General features: G+C 41.8%; 1 protein-coding gene across 24 annotated transcripts in view; it reads right to left on the reverse strand.

The window, feature by feature from the left end:
* The window catches only part of ELMO1 (engulfment and cell motility 1), a 523,453-nt gene that overhangs the window by 12,995 nt on the left and 489,700 nt on the right, over positions 1–20,758 (reverse strand). For all 24 annotated transcript variants that reach the window (XM_023639526.2, XM_023639522.2, XM_070264858.1 and 21 more), the window contains 2 exons: positions 13,256–13,363; positions 5,699–5,781 (listed from right to left, as the gene is read on the reverse strand). In XM_023639526.2, coding sequence (XP_023495294.1) covers positions 5,699–5,781; positions 13,256–13,363 — 191 coding nt within the window. The remainder of the gene's footprint in view (positions 1–5,698; positions 5,782–13,255; positions 13,364–20,758) is intronic.

Consider the following 20,758-nt stretch of genomic DNA (forward strand, 5'->3'; position numbering starts at 1 on the left):
TCTCAGTTAGCCTTGCTCAGCCATTAAACTAACTGAAAGTCCTGTGGCACAAAATGTCAGAACCTACTCTCCAGCTGGAAAAACTGTCCAAAGAGCCAGCAACATGCCTTGGTTGCTGCCCACTACCTTGCACTGACAGACCTCCTAGACACATTTTGGTCAACTCTCCTTTTAAGCTGCAGGTCTCCCCTTTCCTACCTAGAAGCCCCAGAGGTAGGAAGAAGCAGGCCTCCAGAGTGCTGGAAGAAGGGGTGTAGATGTGGAGGGTTGAGGAAGTAAATTCTTAGAACTGTGGTTTTCCTTTCTGCCTTTTGATGTTTTGTCTGATGAACCAGGTGTGTGAACACTATAAGAATTGTGAGACAATTTTCATGCGTATGCAAATGAAAGAGCCAGGCTGGCAACTGAATCTCTCAGCCCTCAAGGCAGCCTGGAAGACCTGGGGGTGGCTGGAACATCTGGGCCAGTGAATCCTGGGAATTAGCTTTCAATTGCAGTCTTATCTATGTGCTTATAGCAGTGGGCCCCCCTTATCCACCCACCCACCCACCCACCTATGCATCCACCCATCCATCCATCTATCATCCATCCATCATCTATCTATCATCCGTCCATCTATTCATCCACCATCAATCCATCCATCCATCCATCCATCCCTCCAACCATCCATACAATTTCCTATGAGTGCCATGACAATGAAAAGAAAGTTGGAAAATGTCATTTATTCTGTTTTGTGGGTCTGCTCAAATGAGATAATCATCTCCACATCTGTTCTGATGTTAGTAACTTGTGTCTCTCTCATTTATTCTTGGTTAGTCAGGCTAGAAGTTTACCAATTTTATTCATCTTTTCAAAGAATGAAGTTTCACTTTTTTTTATTTTCTCCACTGTTTTCCTGTTTTCAATTTCATTGATTTCTACTCTAACATTTATTATTTCTTTTTTTCTGCTTGCTTTAGGATCAAATTGTTCTTCCTTCTCTAGTTTTATAAAGGGGAAATTTTATTAATTTTAGATTTTTCTTCTTTTCTAATATATGCTTTTAATGCTATAAATTTCCCTCTAAGCATTTCTTTTGCCTCATCATGCACGTTTTGATAAGTTATATTTTCATTCTTTTTAGTTTAAAACATTTTTACATTTCTCTTGAGACTTCTTCTTTGAACTATGGGTTATTAGAAGTCTGTTCTTAAATTTCCAAATATTTGGGGAGATTTTCCAGCTATCTTTCTGTTATTGATTTTTAGTTTAATTCCATTGTGATCTGAGAACATGTTTTCTATTCTTTTAAATTTGTTAAGATGTATTTTATAGCCCAGAATTTGGTCTGGTCTATGTTGGTGAAGGTTTCCTGTGAGCTTGAGAAGAATGTGCATTCTGCTGTTGTCAGGTGGATTTTCTATTAATGTTAATTTGATCAAGTTGATTGATGGTGCTGTTTAGGTCATCAAACTCCTTATTGATTTTTCTTCCCACTTGATCTATCAATTACTGACAGAGGGGTATTGAAGTCTCCAGTACAATAATAGATTTGCAAATTTCCCTTTTCAGTTCTATCAGTTTTTCCTTATGTATTTTGATATCTTTGTCCATCCCATTACTTTAACCTATATTCATCTTTATATTTAAAGGGGGTTTCTTGTATAAAACATACAATTGGGCCCTTTTTAGTCCACTCTGACAATCTCTGTATTTTAATTGGTGTATTTAGACCATTGACATTTAAAATGACTACTGATATCATTAGAATAATATCTGCCATATTTGGAACTCTTTTCTATTTGTTGCATTTGTTCTTTGTTTCTTTCTCTCTCTCTTTTTTTTTTTTTTTACCTTCTCCTGTTTGACTATCCCAATTCCTCCCTCCTGTCCCTTGTGACTTTGTTGTCATTTATTTCACTTATCCATATGCTATAAGCATCCAACACATTGTTACTATTATTACTTTAAACAAAGAGTTGCCTTTTACATGGATTAAGGATAACAAAAATAAATATTTTTATTTTACCTTCATTTATTCTTTCTTTGATGTGCTTTCATCCTTATGTAGATCTAAGTTTCTCACCTATATAATTTTCCTTCTGGTTGAAGAACCTCTTTTAACATTTCTCACAGAGCAGGTCTGCTGGCAATGAACTCCCTGTTTTTGTTTATCTGAGAAAGTCTTTATTTCTCCACTTTTGAAGGATAATTTCATTGGCTATAGAATTCTAGGTTGGTGGGTTTTTTCTTTCAACACTAAATATTTCACTCTACTTTCTGCTTGCTTGCATACTTTCTGATGAGAAATCCACTTTAATTTTTATCTTTGTTCTTCTATAGGTAAGGTGTTCTTCCCATTCTTGTTTCTTTCAAGATTTTCTCTTCATCTTTGGTTTTCTGCAGTTGGAATATGATATGCCTAGGTGTGGTTTTTGAGTATTTGTCCTGCTCAGTGTCCTCTAAGATTCCTGGATCTGTGGTTTGATGTTTGTCATCACTTTTGGAAAGTTCTTGCCCATTATTGTTTCAACATTTCTTCAGCTCTATTCTCTTTCTTCTGGTATTCCAATTATATGTACGTTATTCCTTTTGCAATTTTCCCTCAGTTCGTTGATGTTCTGTTTTTTTCATTTTTTTCCCCCTCTTTGCATTTCAGTTTAGGAGGTTTCTATTGACTCTTCAAGCTCATTAATCCTTTCCTCAGCTATGTCAAGTCTACTGATGAGACAATTAAAAGCATTCTTTACTTCTGTTACAGTTTTTTATTCATATCCTTTCCTTTTGATTCATTTCTGGAGTTTCCATCTCTCTGCTTACATTACCCATACGTTCTTTCATGTTGTCTACTTTTTCCAATAGAGCCTATAACGCTTTTAATCATAGTTATTTTAAATCCTCTGTCTGATAATTCCGACATCTGTGTCATATTGGAGTCTGGTTCTGATGATTGCTTTGTTTCTTCAGCTTGTTTTTTCTTGCTTTTTGGCAGGTGTGCAATTTTTTTGTTGAAATCCAGACATGTTGTATCAGGTAATAGGAAGTGAGATACATAGACCTTTAAAGTGATGATTTATGTTAATCTGGCAATGAATTGGGATATGTTTAATGTTTTCTGTAGCTATAAGTGCCGGAGGTTTCTAATTCCTCTAGTATCCCTGTTTTTGTCTCTTCTCCCGACTTTGGGCTTCCCTAAGTACTCCTCCTCAGAGAGAGTTTGTCTCTTGCAGATATTTCAGCTATAATCCACTGTTATTATTTTGGAGTCCCATTGGTGTGGTGGTAGGATATGGGTGAGGGATAGCATTCTATACTTTTCCAATTAAATCTCCACGTTTTAGGGGTTTTATATCTTGTGGCTGTCACCTTCTTAAGTGTTTCTCTAGTGATGGAGCTTTTTCCCATGCCCTCTTCCCTTTCCCTGGGCTGCAGAGTTTCCTATCCATTTCCTTAAGGCTCTGACTACTGTTAATTCTGTCTCCCCCAACCCCAACCCCGCAGTTGAGATAGGAAGGCTAAAATGGGATGCAATGGGAGAAATTCCCTTCCCCTCGCTGAAAAAAAGATCTGGAGAACAACACTTTGTTATGGAGAAGGCTGTGGCAAATTTCATCATTGCGCTCTCCTTTCTTCTGCCAGAGCCAATGTGGGGTGGGGAGTCTTTCTCTGATCTTCACTTTGAGAATATGCTAGGGTTACTGGAAGTAAAGCCCATGAAAGTATGCCCCTCCCAAGACTGTAATCCTCAAGAGTTTCTCACTCTCACTAGCCCACAGTCAGCCTATAGCAATTCATCGGAAATGCCATTTAAGTGATCCTACAGTTTACGGCTCCAGTGGATTCTGCTCCAGGTGAGCAGTTCTGGCTGTGACTTGCTAGATGCACATAATTCTCCAGATTTCAGGATGGTAGTGTGCCCTGCAACCTCACTTCTCTATTAGGCCCAAGACAATTGCTGATTTTCACTTTATTCAGTTTCTTCTTACTGTAAGGATAGGAGTGACAACTCCTAAGCACTTTACACATTGGGGATGAAACCACAAGTCCCACCACACCTATTTTATATAATTCTCTCTGTCCCTACTCAGAATTCTTGGATCCTGGCAGACTGCTTTACTGCCACCTATACCCGTCCTGACCTTCTCTGGGTTATAGACTCTTGTTCTGCCAATTTCCTCACATTGTTTCCTGCTCAGCTCCAAGTGTTACATAACCACAGGGACCTCAGCTGGAGTTGAGCAGAGCCAGTGTTCTCAAGATTGTGCTCTACATATCAGGTGGTATTGAAGGAAGGCAGCCACACAGGAGGCAAACGATGAAGGTTGGGGACATGCTGCTAGACTTAAGAATGCTCCTCTGGAATCTGATGAGCTGTAGAATCCCTGTTTCCCCACATCATGGAGAGGAGAGAAATGCTGTGTAACAGATGACCCACAGATTCTTAGGCATGCCCTTATATCACTATGCTTTCAATTAAGTGCATTAGATGATAGTGTTGTGGCAGGCTTGACAAAGAAGGAGTTCACATGGATTTGAGGTGAGTTATACTTATGTAACTTAAGAAGCAAAGGTCTTGCTATCAGCCTCCTTGGCAGTATCCACTCTCCTCTGTCTTCCTAAACAGTACTTTTGTAAGTACTTTTGCTTTTCCGTAATCATAGATAGAGTCAGTCTATGCAGACATGAATTCCTCTTTGCCTTATAATGTTTGAAATTACAGAGCAGAGATTATTCATGTTAACCCTGATTGATAAGTAGGATGTGCATAATGTTGGTACTCCTCTTAGATACTCACACTGAGCAGTGAAGAAGCAACCTATTGATCTACGTGATATTTTTGATATCAAGGTGGCTGAAGCACCTAGATCAATCTGGGTAATTTTGTTACTGGATGGGTACTATGTATCACAAGATGCCAAGAGGTATAAAGAAAGAATTGGCTCCCTAATGGGCCCTCCAAGGGCAAAGACTTCCAAACCTGGGGCAAAGGAAATGCTTCCATTTTTTCAGATAATGCCTCCTCCCACACCCTCTGTTATGGAACATGGGCTGTCATGGTGAATAGCAATTGGCAAACTAGGAGGAGAGGGTTAAAATGATTGCAATGCGAAGAGGATTTAAGAAATATACACCTTTGGGGAAATTTTCTCCTTTAAGCTGGGTTTGAGCTATTTCACCACACTTTCCATGATGGTGAAGGATATCAGGCCCTTAAAAGTTTTCTAAAATGTTTTGAGTCTTATGGTCTCTGCCTTTCCCAGCCTTCACTGAGACCTCAGACAGGCTACTAAGGGGATGATAACAGCAGGAAAGAATGAAAGAGACTGAAGAGAAGGGAGAATATGAATATAAATGGGAGATTAGGAGAGGCCTAGAGAATGGATGAGGATGAGCAGAGAAAGCTTGAGAGAGGACTAGCTGACAGTAGTGAGAGGACAATTCCTAGGGCTGGAAGTAGACAGGAAGTGAGAGAATGGAAGAGATGGTTGGGATTCAACAAATGATCAGGGAGAGAAAGAATGAGGCTACGAGATGTGAAAGGAATCAGGAAAGGAAGAAAGAGAGCCAAGTGAGAGATGTGCAACAGCATGCGTGTGTGCATGCGTGTGCGCGCACGTGCACACACACACAAGCATTGCTACTAAAAAGGGCTGGGCCCACTATAGTCGCTGACTGCATTGTACAGACACAACTATTTGCAATAATTTGGAAATCATACCTTGTTTTGTTTAAGGGCACCTTTCTCTTTCATATGAGGGCAGTCCTTTCCCGTCACCACAGCTTTGATATCTGCCACCGGCACTGCAATTCATAAAAGAAAATGAGAGTAACTACACCATGTGAAAGCTTAGCTGTCAATAAAGAAGCCGGACTAAGCATGGAGTCTTCCAGTACAGCTACTATTCCCAGAAACGACTGCAAAAAGAGAAAAGAAGTGAAAAGAAGATGAGAAGTCAGGCAGTGTCCCCAGACTAGAAACTAAGATATATGCTTATATTCTGGTAAAAAGCATCCCTGGGGAGAAAAATCTATGATCATAAGCAGAATTTGGTTCTCAAAAACAAATATCTAAAAAAAATCCCATCCGAGTTTTGTAAAAAGTGATGGTATTAGAAACAGCAGTAAAAATAATAGTAATAGTGGCACTAATTCTGATATTATGGAGGGGATCCAGGTGCCAGGAACAATGCCAAGTGCCTCACATATATTAGCATCTCTTGCTACAGTATCTATCTTGATTCAGTTTCTGAGTTTTGGACAATAAAGGAAAGCAGCTCTATTGTAAAATATTTATCTGCATCTGAACAGTCCTGAACTCTCACTCTCCAAATTCTCGCTCTCTACCGTCTCATTAATTCTCACGACAGTTCTGTGAGGCAGGTTTTATTCCCCCTATTTTATAGACAACAAAACAAAACTCAATTAAATAAAGGGAGCATTCCTTTTTGTTAGGAAAATGGTAGCTGGTATTTATCTTGGAGATCTTGAGAATAATGCAGTTAGATAAAATGATGCTATCTCACGTCTTACTCAGGACTCGGAGGAAGATAAAAGACATGGAAAGGTTTCTGCATCTAAAACTTTGGTTAAGATCATCTGAGAGAGAGAAGGCAGTAGGATGGTTTGGAACCTTAATTTAAAAAAACCGTGAAGTCATCTGTCCCTCACCAATCCCTAATCTTTCAGTCCCACAAGGGACTGTGAATCTAGGGGGGCCCTTGGGGCCCAGCCTTTAGCATCTGTAGAAGCTTCGAGTAGTCAATTTTTCAAACTCCCTTAATGATGAAGATAATGAGAGATTTCATAATTAAAGTTCACACATTTTTACTGGGGAATTGGGTTGTGGGAGTGATATTTATATGAAATAAAATTATAAAATATATGGAATATCAAAACGATACAATAGGAAGGTCCCTTAAAAATTAACATTTTCCAGGTACCCTAAAATTCCCAAGAACTTTGTCCAAACCTGTTGACACCTCTAGAACTTGCTCTAACCCTAGAGAAGAGTGAGGCTGTGATGAACTCTTCCAGGAATCCCTGTAGGCACCCCCTGTTCTCTGTCCCACCATGTCTGCTCCTTCATCTTGCAGTCCTGATTCTAGAACACTTTGGTAGACATTATTTGTACCCACTAATATCTGGCTTTCCTCTCCTTTGGGCATATGGAAGACTATACTCCCTAGCAACCTTTGCAATTAGGTGGGGCCATATGATTAGTTCTGGCCACTGAAATGTGAGCGGCAATGGCATGTCTCTTTTCTTCCCTAAGGCAGTGAAAAGTCCATGTCTACCAGCCTCTCTTCCCCAGTTACAGAAACAGAAGAGGCCACATGTCCCATGGTGCAGCTATAGGAAGGCAAAGTAGCCATAGGCCTGTGTCCCTGAGTGACTGTGTGGAGCAGTCTTTTGACAACCCACATCAGGTATGTAATGTGAGCAAGAAATAAACTCTTTTTGTCCTAAGCCACCGAGATTTTGGGGTTTTGTGTTCCTGCAGCATAATGTAGCAATGCAGCCTACCCTGAGTGGCATAACCCTTTACCTTGGATGCCTTTTCTGCCTCCCTTTGGCCCCTTTGGATTGGCGTCTTCCTGTAATTGATCCCCATGATTCATCAGTCTACCTTTGACCACCACCACCGACTTCAGCTCTCCTCAAATCCATTTTCATCACCAACGATCAGCTCTGTTCCCCTCAGTGGCTGATCTGACTGCCTAATCACTAACCCTGGAGGGGACACGTGGGCGCTTTGGGAAGCTGGGTTTACTTTTCAATGGAAAATCCAGTGAATTTGATGTAATTAACATACCAATTCAAAAAACCTTCTCAAGCTTCAGATGGAGTTTGAGTCACAAGTCCACTTTGTAGAAAGCCTTTTGTTGTATAATACATAATGTGGTCAATGGACTAGAGCGAGTGTCTACAACTTATAAATAGTAAGTTACCCCTTGGTTTTGAAAACCCACCATATGGAAGAGGATAAGAGTAACACAAAGTCCATCATGGGAGCAGTCTTCAGAATCTCTAATGAGAAAGCTTCAGGGGAGAAAAGGCTCTTTTCCACCATGCTTGTGGCAGTACACATTTTATGTTTTTTTATATGCATTGTTCCCTGTCAAGGAGATAAGCTGCTAGATTACTCACAGGATTATGGCTAAAAGGAAAACACAAAATTCTAAAAATACAGCGTGGCTTTTAAAGGTTGCTCTTTGCATAGTTTGTCTCTAGATGCAACGGGAAGATTAGGCATCAGAAGGGCTAAAATGCCATCCTCTCTATTCCTGTGAGCAAAACCAGACTCAAGTCCCTTGAATCTACCTCTAAGGAGGCAGCAGAGAATTATGGATTACTTCAAAACCAGGCTAGTATTTCCATCAGGCCCTTTTTGTGGGGGCAGCATAAAAAAGCGGGGCCCAGAGAATATGAGAACCAGGAGGGTCACTACTGGCGCCCTATGTCCACTCGAACTCCTTGGGGCATGGCCTCATTTCTTTCAGTACTTTTTTCAGTTTGAGCTGGATTGAGACAATCTAATTCAACATTCCCATTTTACAGATGGGAAGACTGAGGCCTAAAGAGAGGAAATAAGTTATGCAATGTCACATGGCTAGTGGGAGACAGAGCTGGGACTACTGCTTTTTCTTCCACTCTGTGTCCCTTGTTAGGTCATGATTTCTCCCTATGTTTGGAAGGTATCAGCACTCCAAATCATGCTAAACACAGCCCCAGATGTGGTTATCACTTCAGATATGTTCAGGAAACTCTGATTGCTAATACCTGTGGAAGGAACTTTAATCGTGATTTAAAACAAAAATACCATTGAAAAAGTAAATGTGGCCACCATGATAAAAATTGTTTTAGCTTCCACCACTGGGAGTCAAGTTGAGGCAGACATCACGATGGGAAGTAGCTAGTAAGCCAGGAGCACTTGTTGTATGCACAGCTCCATGTAGGAGCTCATGTGGGCAGAGGTACAGAGGAGGGACAGGCTGATCCCACTGTAGTTCAGTGAAGAATCTGGTCTCTAACTTGGCAGCACGGGGTGGTGGGAAGGGCTGTGGCTTTGGAATCACAGAACGAAGTCTAGATCCACCTACAGGCTATACCACTTTGGGCTTACATTCTTGGAGCCTAAGCTTCCTCGCCTGCAATGTGGAACTATAACATCATCTATCTCATAGAGTTGCTCTGAGAATTAACTCCTAACGCTGGACCAAGATCACTGTTGGCTTTTAATCCAGGCAGCACAGAGCAGTGGGTAAAAATCAGGGCCCCAGAGCTGGATAGTTGCATTCAGATCTTTGTTCTACTATTTGCTAGCCATGTGACCTTGAACAAGTTACTTAACTTTTATGTACCTCAGTTTCCTTACCTGTAAAACAAGGGCAATGATATCTACCTCCTCAGGTTGTTGAGAGTATAATTTATATGATGCTCTTAGCACAATGCCTGGCATACAGTTAGCACTCAATAAATGTTATTTGCAATGATTCTTGTTATCAATAATCAAAGTTGATTCTCTCTGTAGATTGAGGGACCTGAATTATTCAGTGTGCTTCAATGACCCAAATCGCCCGCTTTGTTTTGCTGTCTCAGCTGCTCCTCTCATCTACTGTAATAGGCTTAATGGCCTGTGTAAGGGGGTGAGCCTTCTCCTCCCCAGCCCTTTTGATGTGAGAGTGAGGACTGCTGGCCTAGATTCTTTCAAAGGGAGGTACTTCTGGGCCCGGGGCATGGCTGGAAAGCAATGGAGTCTGTGTTTAGTGGGGGTGATGAGAACCTGTAAACCAAGTTTACACGTGGGGTGAGAGACGATGTAAGGAGATGTGAATTTTCAAGGGCCATGTTTCCTGCCAAACAAAAAGAATATGAGAGGAGATATTTCCTAAACATTTAGGGATGAAGACAGATAAGGAGAGGCCCTCAATCTTCACTCACACTCTCTGTATTAAGAGGATTCAATTACACTATTTGATTCATCAATATCTCAACATTCACCACTGATTAACTCAAGGGGAGGAAGACAATTTTCCTCTTGGTCCCAAGAGAGGGCAATCGTACATGGTAAGGGCAATGGCACTTGAAATTAATTAAAGGAACATCTCATTTTTCTTGTGGAATGAGGTTTCTGACTTTTAAGAGCTCCAAGAGGACGGGCTACTTTGCTCCAGTCAGAATGCAAAATTGGAATGAAATGCAAACCAGGTGGCAGGAGGCCTGCAGGCCTGAACCAGCAAACTTTAGTTTCCTAGGCTGGGGCCTTCTCATCTCATGCACATAATGGCCTCATTTTACTTCATTATATGAATACATCCCCTCGCTGGTACACATGTGTATACAGATATAATCTCACCAACACACACACACACACACCCTCCCACATGCACACACCTGCACGAGTATGGATTCTTGGTTTATCTTGCAATGGATAAATGGAGCAGCTCTTTCAAACTCCGAATTACTGGATTTCAAAGGCTGCAGAGGAAAGGGGCAGACAAGAGTTTTGAAGCCAGTGTCAGAAGGGGCTGCCGCAACCCATTCCCAGAACCAGCATCACTCCGTGGCCACTACCAAAAGCTGTTTGGTGGTCTGCAGCTCTGACCGTGATCTTCTGCAATCACCCTGGGAAGCCGGCTCTCCCTGGCATCACACTCTGGTTTCTAGCTCATTATTTTCAGCCTGGGCTCCTGCAGGTGTGGGCCTTGCAGAGCTGGGGGGCATCAGCTTTCGGGCAAGCCCAGGAACTGCCCTTATGCATGGCTCAGGTGCCGTCCACACCTTGACCTTCTCTAGGAGCAGGGCTACTGATTTCCTAAGCAATAGGACCAGCACACTGAGAGTCTTGCGTATGAAACCTGCAATCAGTGCCAATCAAATGCCTATCTGTGGGTTAAGAAGTGGATTATATCCCTATAAATGATATGTCCAGTGAATAGGACAGCCGATCCACTGGGCCATGCAGAGAAGGAATGAATCAAGGTATGTTTGCTTCCTCTGTCCAGACCACTTTCCCTATTTCTTGGTCAGGTCAAGAACGAGGCTGTGGGAGACTTCGTACAGAGCTTCTGGCCGCCCTGACCCACAGTGACCTCTCACTCTTCATTTCATCACTGTAGAGCAGTCATTCCAGACTGCTGGGCTTTGGACGGTTCCTAGTTCATGAGGGAGTTTTCGCCAGTTGGCAAATAGAGGGAAATGAAAGCACCGGTGTGAGTTTTTCATTAAACTAATTTAATTTAGTAGAAGGGACAGTCCCTTATTCTAAGATTAGGTCTTTCCTACTTTTTTTTCTTTTTTATGATCTAGAGTCTTTTTTGTGTGTGTGTGTGAGAAAGATTGGCCCTGAGCTAATGTGTCACCAATCTTGCTCTTTTTCCTCTTTTTGTTTGAGGAAGATTGTCACTGTGCTAGCACCTGTGCCGATCTTTATTTCATGTGGGATGCCTCCACAGCATGGCTTGATGAACAGTGCTAGGTCCATGCCTGGGATCTGAACCTGTGAAACCCGGGCTGCCCAAGTGGAGTGCACAAACTTAACCACTATGCCACTGGGCTGGCCCCAAGAACCCTTTTATTTAATGAAAGGATGTGATGTTAAATTTTAGCTATATTTTATTTCTAGTAGCCTTGTTTGCCAAACTTAAAAGTTGGCAACCCACTATCAACTCACTTTTGTTGTTTTTTAAATTCGTACTTATTGGTGATAGCCAATTTGGGGATCACTGTGAAGGGTATGGGGCAATATCTAGGCAGCAGTCTTCACTTTGAGTTTGCATCAGAACTGTCTGCAGGGCCTGTGAAGACACATTGCTGCCCCATCCCCAGAGTTTCTGATTCAGCAGGTCTGGGAGTGAGGTCTGAGAATCTGCGTTTCTAGTAAGTTCCCAGGTGATGCTGCTCTGATGCTCCGAGGACCATACTCTGAAAACCACTGGTCTAGCTTGTCCACGGTGGGATGGGGAAGGCTTTCTGAGACCTGACGGGAGGGTCCTCATTACAGGCAGAGGACTGGGATGCATCCCCCCGCCTCTCCCAGCAGGGATGTGTAGACACTGCCCCAGACTCCGCAGCAGTGGGTTTCAGATTTCCTTCTCTTCCCATTAACAGTGTCAATAATGTGGGCTGGGGAGGCAGTGCTCCTTATGAAAGGAAATGAGAGCACTTTCTGACCTAAATGACACTACAAAGACTATGTCCCATTTTTAAGCTGGAGGAAGAGAGACCATTCCAGGCTGTCTGTCTGATATGTCAGCACAGAGACTGAATGTGTCAGGATTTCCCATTCAGGGTCTATTTTTGTGTTTGATGGCCATGAGCTGCAAGGAAGGCAGTCCAGATCTGACTTCCACGGGCCCCAGGGTGACAAGAGGGAAGGCGCTAGGACTTGGGGGTAAGGATTCTGTCTGAGACACGCTTATATGACTCACTGCAGAGTCAATGTGACTTTTAAAGGTTATTTAAAAGTATCTTTACTTGTTTTCTCATTCTTTAATTTCTCTACCTGGGATATCCTCTGAGTCTCTGTTCATTTCATCTCATTTCTTTTCCAAATTAATTCATCACTCTTGTGTATTTTAATGTTTCTATAATACAATGCTTAATTTGGACACTCAATACTGTCTAAAAAACCTGGAACCTGGTTTGGGATAAAACAATCTAGGCTATTACTGACTCTTCAAAATATACACATTAAAACAGACATTGTACAGAAATAGCAAATAAATATAAATAGTATTTATTTCAGGGAATACTTAGCAACCACAGAATGTAATTGATCATAAATTTTCTCAGTGTCTGAGTTACTTCTCTGGAGTAAGTTCGCCATGCTTGGATCTGCCATTAACTCTGCATTATCATTACGGGGCATGCTAAACTATAATGAATAAATGTGGTAGAGATCAAAAGCACACAATTCATGTGGAATTATTTTGGGTCATCAGCAAAAGACAATTGACAGAATCGGGTTTAAATTGTCTCTTTCTCCTTGAAATAGCACCTGGATGAGTAATGCAAATACGCATGTCTGAACCCCAGTTTACAGCTTTCAGGAAAGAGACGTGAGCATTCCTTTTACTCCCTCCCCCGTCAGTCCCAGACCCCAAATCTGTCAAGGTCTTATGGTTGAGGAGAATGCTCAGGCCAGCACTTACAATAAGATGACACATGTCCAATGGGTTTATTTAGGTTGATAGTTTTTCTGCACCCTATTTTGTGACCAGGAAACTAAACAAACAACCCAAATTCAGGGTTCCTACACAGGAGAGCCACTTACGTTTGTCCTGCAAGGAATCATGGGGCACTTCTCCCTGAGGACTTTCTTCCAAGTCTCCATAGTGCAGGACCTTGTGGTTTGGTGAAAGCCGACAATACCAAAACTTGTCTGAGGAAAAAAACACAAATTTACAAGGTAAGTGATTCTGGTTTCCAAAAATATCAACATCCTTATTTCCTAATAGTCTTACCTGGAGGAATAAGCAATTCATTTGATTTTAAGTGTCCAGGAAGGAATGATTTCCAGAGCCCCGGCAGTAAGTCCCCTTGGGACTTTGATATTTAGTTAGTGCCTGTCTTGTTTGGTATACATTTGGTAACCATTGGGCTCTCCCTTCATTTAAAATGGCAACAGGTTGTCTGAGGTGGTGGTTTCCAGAGGGTTATTTTATCTGTATCTATAAGAACTATGGGAATTATTCCTTATCCACTTAGGCTTGACAAAAGCAGTGAGGGAGGCAGAAAAATTAGCTTTCTTGGAACTTTTCTGCTTCTACTTTCCTCTCTGAGCTTTTAAGACTGTTGAGACAGTTGTGTGCTATATCTTGTGTGCCACTCCTGAGGCTAATACACACAAACTAATCAATGAATGAATTGTTAGGACATTAGTGATATACACAAGAGGTGGAATTCATGGGGAAAGAATCTAAATAATTCAGGGATTTATCCAAAGAATGAGGATATTCACAATCATCTCCTCTCTAATTCCTAGAGTTCAGCTGTCTAAATAGACATGATCAGTGCATTAGGATCCTTCTTATAAATAATTCCCTCAACTTGACCTCCTCTGTCCTCCAAATGTAATAAAAATTTATGAATAAGTCTGTGAGGTAGGGAGAAGGAGGCAAAGAGCACTTTTTATAGATAAGGAAATTGTGACAACAATCTTTGGGTAGCTCTCAAGGCTGTGCTTAGATGCTGCCTCCTCCAGGAAGCCCTCTTTGATTACTGCAGCTAACAGGAATCTCCCCATCATTTTAGCTGCCCCAGCATCATCTTTGATTACTGATGGCACCCACGTTAAGCACCTTAGTATTCCCCGTTATCTGCCACAGACCCTAGGTTAGCAACTTGCCCTGCTGGGTGTATTGTGAACAATTACTGATGGAAGAAGAGGGATCCAGGATACTCATCAGCCCTGGCAGGGTGGAGAAGCCAGGGCTCTCTGAGGGTAGCCATCGTCTACAAATGCAAATTGTTTTGAAACCACTCTGACAAAAAAGCTCTCCATAATATTTTAAGAAAAGTATTTTTCCATCTAAAATTGCTTTCACTGCAAAACTATGTTTTAACTGCAATTCTTTTAAAAGAAAGTCTAGAAATGAACAAAGAAAATGCTCAAACTTGATTCACAGAAGCAAAATGCCTCTATGATTCCTATCTTCCTTCTCTGTAAGTAGGGATTGAGAATTCCTGAATGTAGTCAGAATATGGCCATCCATATATTTGAAAGAATTGAACTCTGGTAGAAAAATTTAAGAGGAAAGAAAAATTATTTGATGGCTAGGAAAATGTGGAATTGCTAGATTTTCAAAATTATGTTCTATATATACACCCAACACAGGTCATTTTTCTAGGAGAGCATTTCAAAGGGAGAAAATAAAGTTAGCCCCTGAATAATTCGCAGCCATTTCAATTAGGCAAATGAGTAAGTATCAGTTTTCCATGAGGAGAACACATTTGGGAATTTGACTTGTAATCCACAATAGAAATTGTGAATTCCAAAGGCACAGGCCATGCTCTGGCCATGAACATCACCAGTGGTCTTGGGGGCCCGGCACGACAGCCTGCAGAGGCTTCTTCTCCCCAAAAGGACATTTCACCTCGTCTAAACGGCCTGTGATGACCACAAAGCCAGCTAGAGAAATTTGCTGAAAAGCCTTCCTTCCCTGCTACCTCTGAGTTGGGATTTTTGGCTAAGTGAGCAACTGAAGGGTGACAGAAAGCCAGAAAGGAAGTCAGTCAGCTGTGCCACTTGGACACGCTGGTCTTATTTTCAGAAAGGTCTTAGCCTGTCCTTTCTAGGAATTCCTCACTTCTCAAGTCGGGGTAAGCTCTAGGGGTTAGCGGTGGTAATCTGAAGCCAAAAGGTCAATATGGTGCAATCAGAGAAGATCAATCATCATCAATATACCTGGGGGAGCATTAGGAAACTCAAGTGGTACAAACATATATTGTGGAGTAAAATGTACAACTTATATTTATTTGTAAGACTTCCAAAAAACTTTGCTGCATATACTTTCAGGGTAAGTTTATTTATCCGCTGGGTATTTGCAGAGTGCCTACAGTGCACACAGCGCTCTACTGGTGTAGCAAAAAAGCACTAGGAGGAAAGGCAGACACGAGAGACAAAGCCAAGAAGCTCAAGGAGAAGTAGCCCCTCAGTTCTCGAGGGCAGCTAAAAGAAAGATGGTGGAAACACTCGTTTCCCAGGTCTGGGCAGTACGAACAGGGACTCAGCAACTCTGCCTGCACAATGGGTAAAAATAGGAATAGGGGATGTCTTTTGTGTAATATATTCTTACATTCAGAAACCTTTAGAGAACTGTGGCTATTTATCAGGAGTCCAGGAAGCAAAGCAACCATCTTTCCTGCAAAGTTGCAGTCGATGTTTGCTTAAAAGAAACTCAAAAGGCTACTGGACCCCTGCCATAACAATATCTGGTGTATAGCTGACAGAATTTCCTCCTTCCAGAGGCTTAAATTCTTTTGACTTTGATGAAACCACCCATCTCTGGTTTTCCTCCTACTTCTGGCTATCCTATGTAAGTTCCTCTTTCTCTGTCTACCGCTAAAATGGTAGCGAGCAAAAAGATCTGCGCATCATTGATGTAAATGATTTGTTCCTTTTCTCCCTATCAAATAAGAAGTCTTGGATGGATGACAAAATATTGGAAAAGGCTTGGGAAGTTTGTTTTGACTCATAAGCAAATGGGTGGATACTCAGCCAGTATCTTCCTCGGGATAAAGGCTGGAGTCGTCAGCTCTGGGAAGGTTTACAGGCATCTTAGCTGTGTATGTCTGTCTTGAAGGCAGAGCTGCTATAAAGGAGAGCAGAGCCAGCAGTCCTGAGCAGCACAGCACACCGACTTGTTGGGTGAGACAGTTTCAGTGTCAGCCACCAGAAGCAGCTTGATGAGCAGTTTCTTTTATGGTAAGAAAAATGTGTATTTTCTTTTCAAAACCCAGCATGATGTTGCTAGTTCCTCCATCCCTCTGGGCAATGAATGAGTGGATTGTGTCACTAAAAGCAATTAGCAGGAAATAGTGAGAACATTATCAAAGATTGTTTACTAGCATTTAAAGAGAAAACAGGAGTGAATATAAAGGTCTTCCAGTCAAACACAAATGTTAGTACATAAATAGCCATCTCTTCATTCCCCAAACTAAAAAATTGAAAATATGGAGACAGTTTTGCACTTGACTCTTTCTCGTCCGTGTGTGTGTGTGTATGTGAAGAATCAGAGGGAAAGTTGATTTCAAAACTCACAAGCCCAGTAAGAAGGTCTCCAGTGTTGATTAAAGCTATTCCCAATGTCACACAGATCATTATGGAGCTAATAACTACTGACAACTGTAATTCTTGCAGTAATGTTCGATAGAACTTTCTGCAATGATGGAAATACCCTGTATCTGCTTTATCCAACAGTAAGGCAAGAAATTTTAATTTTTATTTAATTTTAATTAACTTAAATAGCCATAGGTAGCTATATCAAACAGTGCAGCTCATTGTCTGTCTTTATCATCCAGGCTTGAGACAAGTTTGGGGCTGGCCAGCAGGTCTTCAGGGAAGACGAGCAAGCTGAATAATAGTTACCATTGCGGAGTGTGAAATGCTGGTCGGTTCAGTAAGGTACAGGGCACAGCACGACCCGAGTCCTGATAGACTCTGCCATGGACTCAGGGAGACATCGTTGTCTTTGGTGCAAAGCCCACAGTTGGCAGCTGGCTGCTGGCCCAGGGGACCCTGAGAGTTCTTTGTTTGGGAGGCAGGTGGCCTTTACTAAAGTAAATTCTTAGGGCACTTCCCTTAGAATTTCACATCTTTCCTAGGTTAAGTTAAAATGTGCAAAATCTTCAGTGTGTTCAGGAGAAGGTCCACTTCCTGCCAAGGGTCAAACCTTTCCAAGTCAGAAACATGAGGAACCCCAGCGATGTTTTTAAAGGGAAATGTCATCTTCCGGGTGATGAGACACAAGATTTCTCTGATGATTCAGTAAAGGACAACAGCAACTATAGACACAGACGAAGGTCATTCTGCCTTTCAAATCCTCCTCACTTCACTGGACTTTCTTCAGAATAAGAGACATGTTTTGATTCAGAATTCTGCCTCCCTGGAGACTGCTGTCTCCTTTTACAGCAGAAGATGACACCAGAGCCTCCTTTTTAGCCCCAGGGATTGGCCAAACTGATGCTTTGGAATCACACAGACTTGAGTTACATACATACCTGGCCCTGAACTTCAGCAATGGAGTCTTGGCCAAATTATAAAAACCTTAGGGATCCCTGTTTGTCATTTGTTAAGTAATGCTAATAATGATATGAGTAAAACACATACAAAACGTCCATTATGCACCTTTCACAGAGGCGGTTCTCAATAAATATTAGCATCTTCCTGTTCTTCCAGTCAATGGTAAACCCTCTTGTCCACACTACTGGTCCCTCCACCCTTTGAGAACAATGGTTACTATTATTATTTTGATCTATCGGAAAGTGCTTTTTTCCTGAAAATGAATTGGCTTTTCTTCCTTTGAAAATATGAATTTATTTATACCTCCTGTCTTGTAAAACTGAGTTATGATAAGGTTTAATGAAATATTAAAAGAGAATTTCTATCAAGGATAGAGGAAGAAACAACCTGCTCCCTAAAGTGTTCATCTGGTTATTGTGCTTGAACATACCATTTGGCTCTAGGTCTTCTGAGTGAGCTACAAGAGCGACGTGAGGTACATCGCCCTTGGCAGCAGCGGGAAGCATGCCAATTCCTTGGGGAAACACATTTTGCCCACTATCAAGTTCCAAATTAAGTTTGTCATGTTGGTGCTTAGAGAAGGGATGCTAGTGAACAAAATGGACAATGTCTTCAACGCAAGTAAAAGTTTCACACTATCATTTCTTGAAATGACACCCCAATGTGTAGCCCCAGGCTCTTATTAAGACTATTCAATGCAAGATTCTGAAAGACCCTAATCTCTGAAATATATGGAAAATAGGGGGTAGTTCCTGAGCCTGCAGACTCTTATAAAGCAAATAATGGCCCTAACATAGACAACGTCTGGGATTTCATCTTAACTTTCTTCTGCAGAATCCCAAGGAACACAGAAGCAAGGCAATCCCATTGTGAAGGATTGTGAACAAGAGCTTACATTTTCTGTGGTGGGTGTGGAACAGAGTGAAGCAGGTATGTGACATCCACTGCCACTTTACCGGCTGTGTTTAAAAACCTACATTCTGAGGAACTACAAGCTAAAATTAATACTAAGTATCATTAATGAATGTTGACAATGTACCAAGCATTCTACTAAGCGCTACAGATGCATGATTTTATTTGACCCTTACAACTATTTGATGTAGGAATTGACATCAACCCCATTTGACAGATGAGGAAACAGAAGCACAGAGAGATCTAGTAGGTTTCCCAAGGCTACCCAGCTAGCAGGTAGGGAGGTAGGGACTTGAACGCAGCTTGATATGTCTTGCATGATTTACTGCCTCCCATTTCTACTGTGGTCAGAATTGCCGGAAATGCAGACTTGTAAACATCTACATCAGACTAACCAAGTAGCAGCGTTGCAAATGAAGCCGGTAAATGATAGGCACGTATCAACTCAGGGGCCATGCGGCCCAACGTGGCATGCTCTGGCCCAATGTGGCGTGGTAAAGGACTCATGTCTGCTCCTCCAATTTCCAGTTCTGTAGGATGGGAAGCCTTTTCGTAGTTTCCCCTATAAAGTTCATACTTAAATCCACTCATCTGTGTCCAACTCGCTGTTGGACAAGCTTAAACGGAGTGTGGCCAAGGCTCTTTTGTGGGTGTGCTTGCTCTTTAACCTGTGATGGCACATGGCTGTTCCTGTTTGAGATCTCATGTGGAAGTGCACCTTTCTCGAAGGGATTAAAGTGATTTTATGTCATGTCTTCATTAACCTATGTAAATCTAAACGGAATGTTTTGATGGGATGATAGCAAACCAATTTCAGCACAGTCTGCTTTGAACAGCCAGTCCTGGTGGTCTGATGGTTAAGATTCAGTGCTCTCACTACCAAGGCCCAGGTTTGTTTCCCAGTCAGGGAACCATACCACCCGTCTGTAGGTTGTCATACTGTGGCGGACGTGTGTTGCTGAAAGCTATGCCACTGGTATTTCAAATACCAGCAGGGTCACCCATGGTGGACAGGTTTCAGCAGAGCTTCCAGACTAAGAAAGACTAGGATGAAGGACCTGGCCACCGAGTTCTAAAAAAATTGGCCACTCACTTCCAAAAAAATCGGCCATGAAAAGCCATGAATAGTAGCAGAGTATTGTCTGATATATCACTGGAAGATGAGAGGATGGTGCACAAAAGACTGGGCAGGGCTCCATTATGCTGTACAGAGGGTCACTAGGAGTCGAAATCGACTCCATGGCATTAGCAACAACTGCTTTGAATCCCTATTTTTAAGCACACCAGATTTTAAATCCATTTACCAAACACCAAAAAGCCTTCCTTTCTGCACTCGGATGATTTTATATTAAACACAGATGGTCATGATCCCTAGGGATATAAATAATAAATTTATAATCTAGATGTAATTTTTTGATCACTAAGTAATTCATCTTTAGAAAACTGGAAAAATTTGCCAATAAGGGACTAATGCTTCCTTAGCCAAAAAAACTGTAATTTTTACATCTAAAAACAGGATTATTCTAGCAGAATCTACCCATTTCAGCCTAGAAAGGGAAGTCTCATGGTGAAGTAGGCTGGAAGGTTAAATCAAGTTCTTTGGATTAGGTTGAGAAGGGTTCTAGCTGGGCATCAGTAGAGGCATTTGCTGGAATATGTCTATTTGCTACCCCCTCCCTCCCCCTCTTCTGTGCCATTTGCCCAATGTCCAGTAAATAAAAACGTTATAAATCACCTTATGGGGGCAATATATCCTGAGCTCAGAGCATACAATGGACTATCTGGCTAAATGAGTTAATGAATCATCTAGTCCTGTTCTCCTACTTCATAGATGGGAAACTGTGACCCTGAGAGATCACATGTCCTGCCTAAAGACACCCAGGTGGTTACTTAAAGAGTTGAGAAGCCCAGAACCACACCTACTTATGCCCAGTTCATTGTTCTTTTCCTGCACGATCTTCCAGAATAATAGTGGCTACCCTTGGTTGTTGCTTTCTAACAGCTACATTCATGATCGCCTTTCTTCCTCATGATGACTTGAGGAGACAGGCATTGTCATCCTCATTTCGGATGGGGAACTACCCAAGGTCGCACAGCTCGACGGAGAGGCAGGATTGCCCT

This window comes from Equus caballus, chromosome 4, assembly GCF_041296265.1.
Source record: "Equus caballus isolate H_3958 breed thoroughbred chromosome 4, TB-T2T, whole genome shotgun sequence".
Lineage (NCBI taxonomy): Eukaryota > Metazoa > Chordata > Mammalia > Perissodactyla > Equidae > Equus > Equus caballus.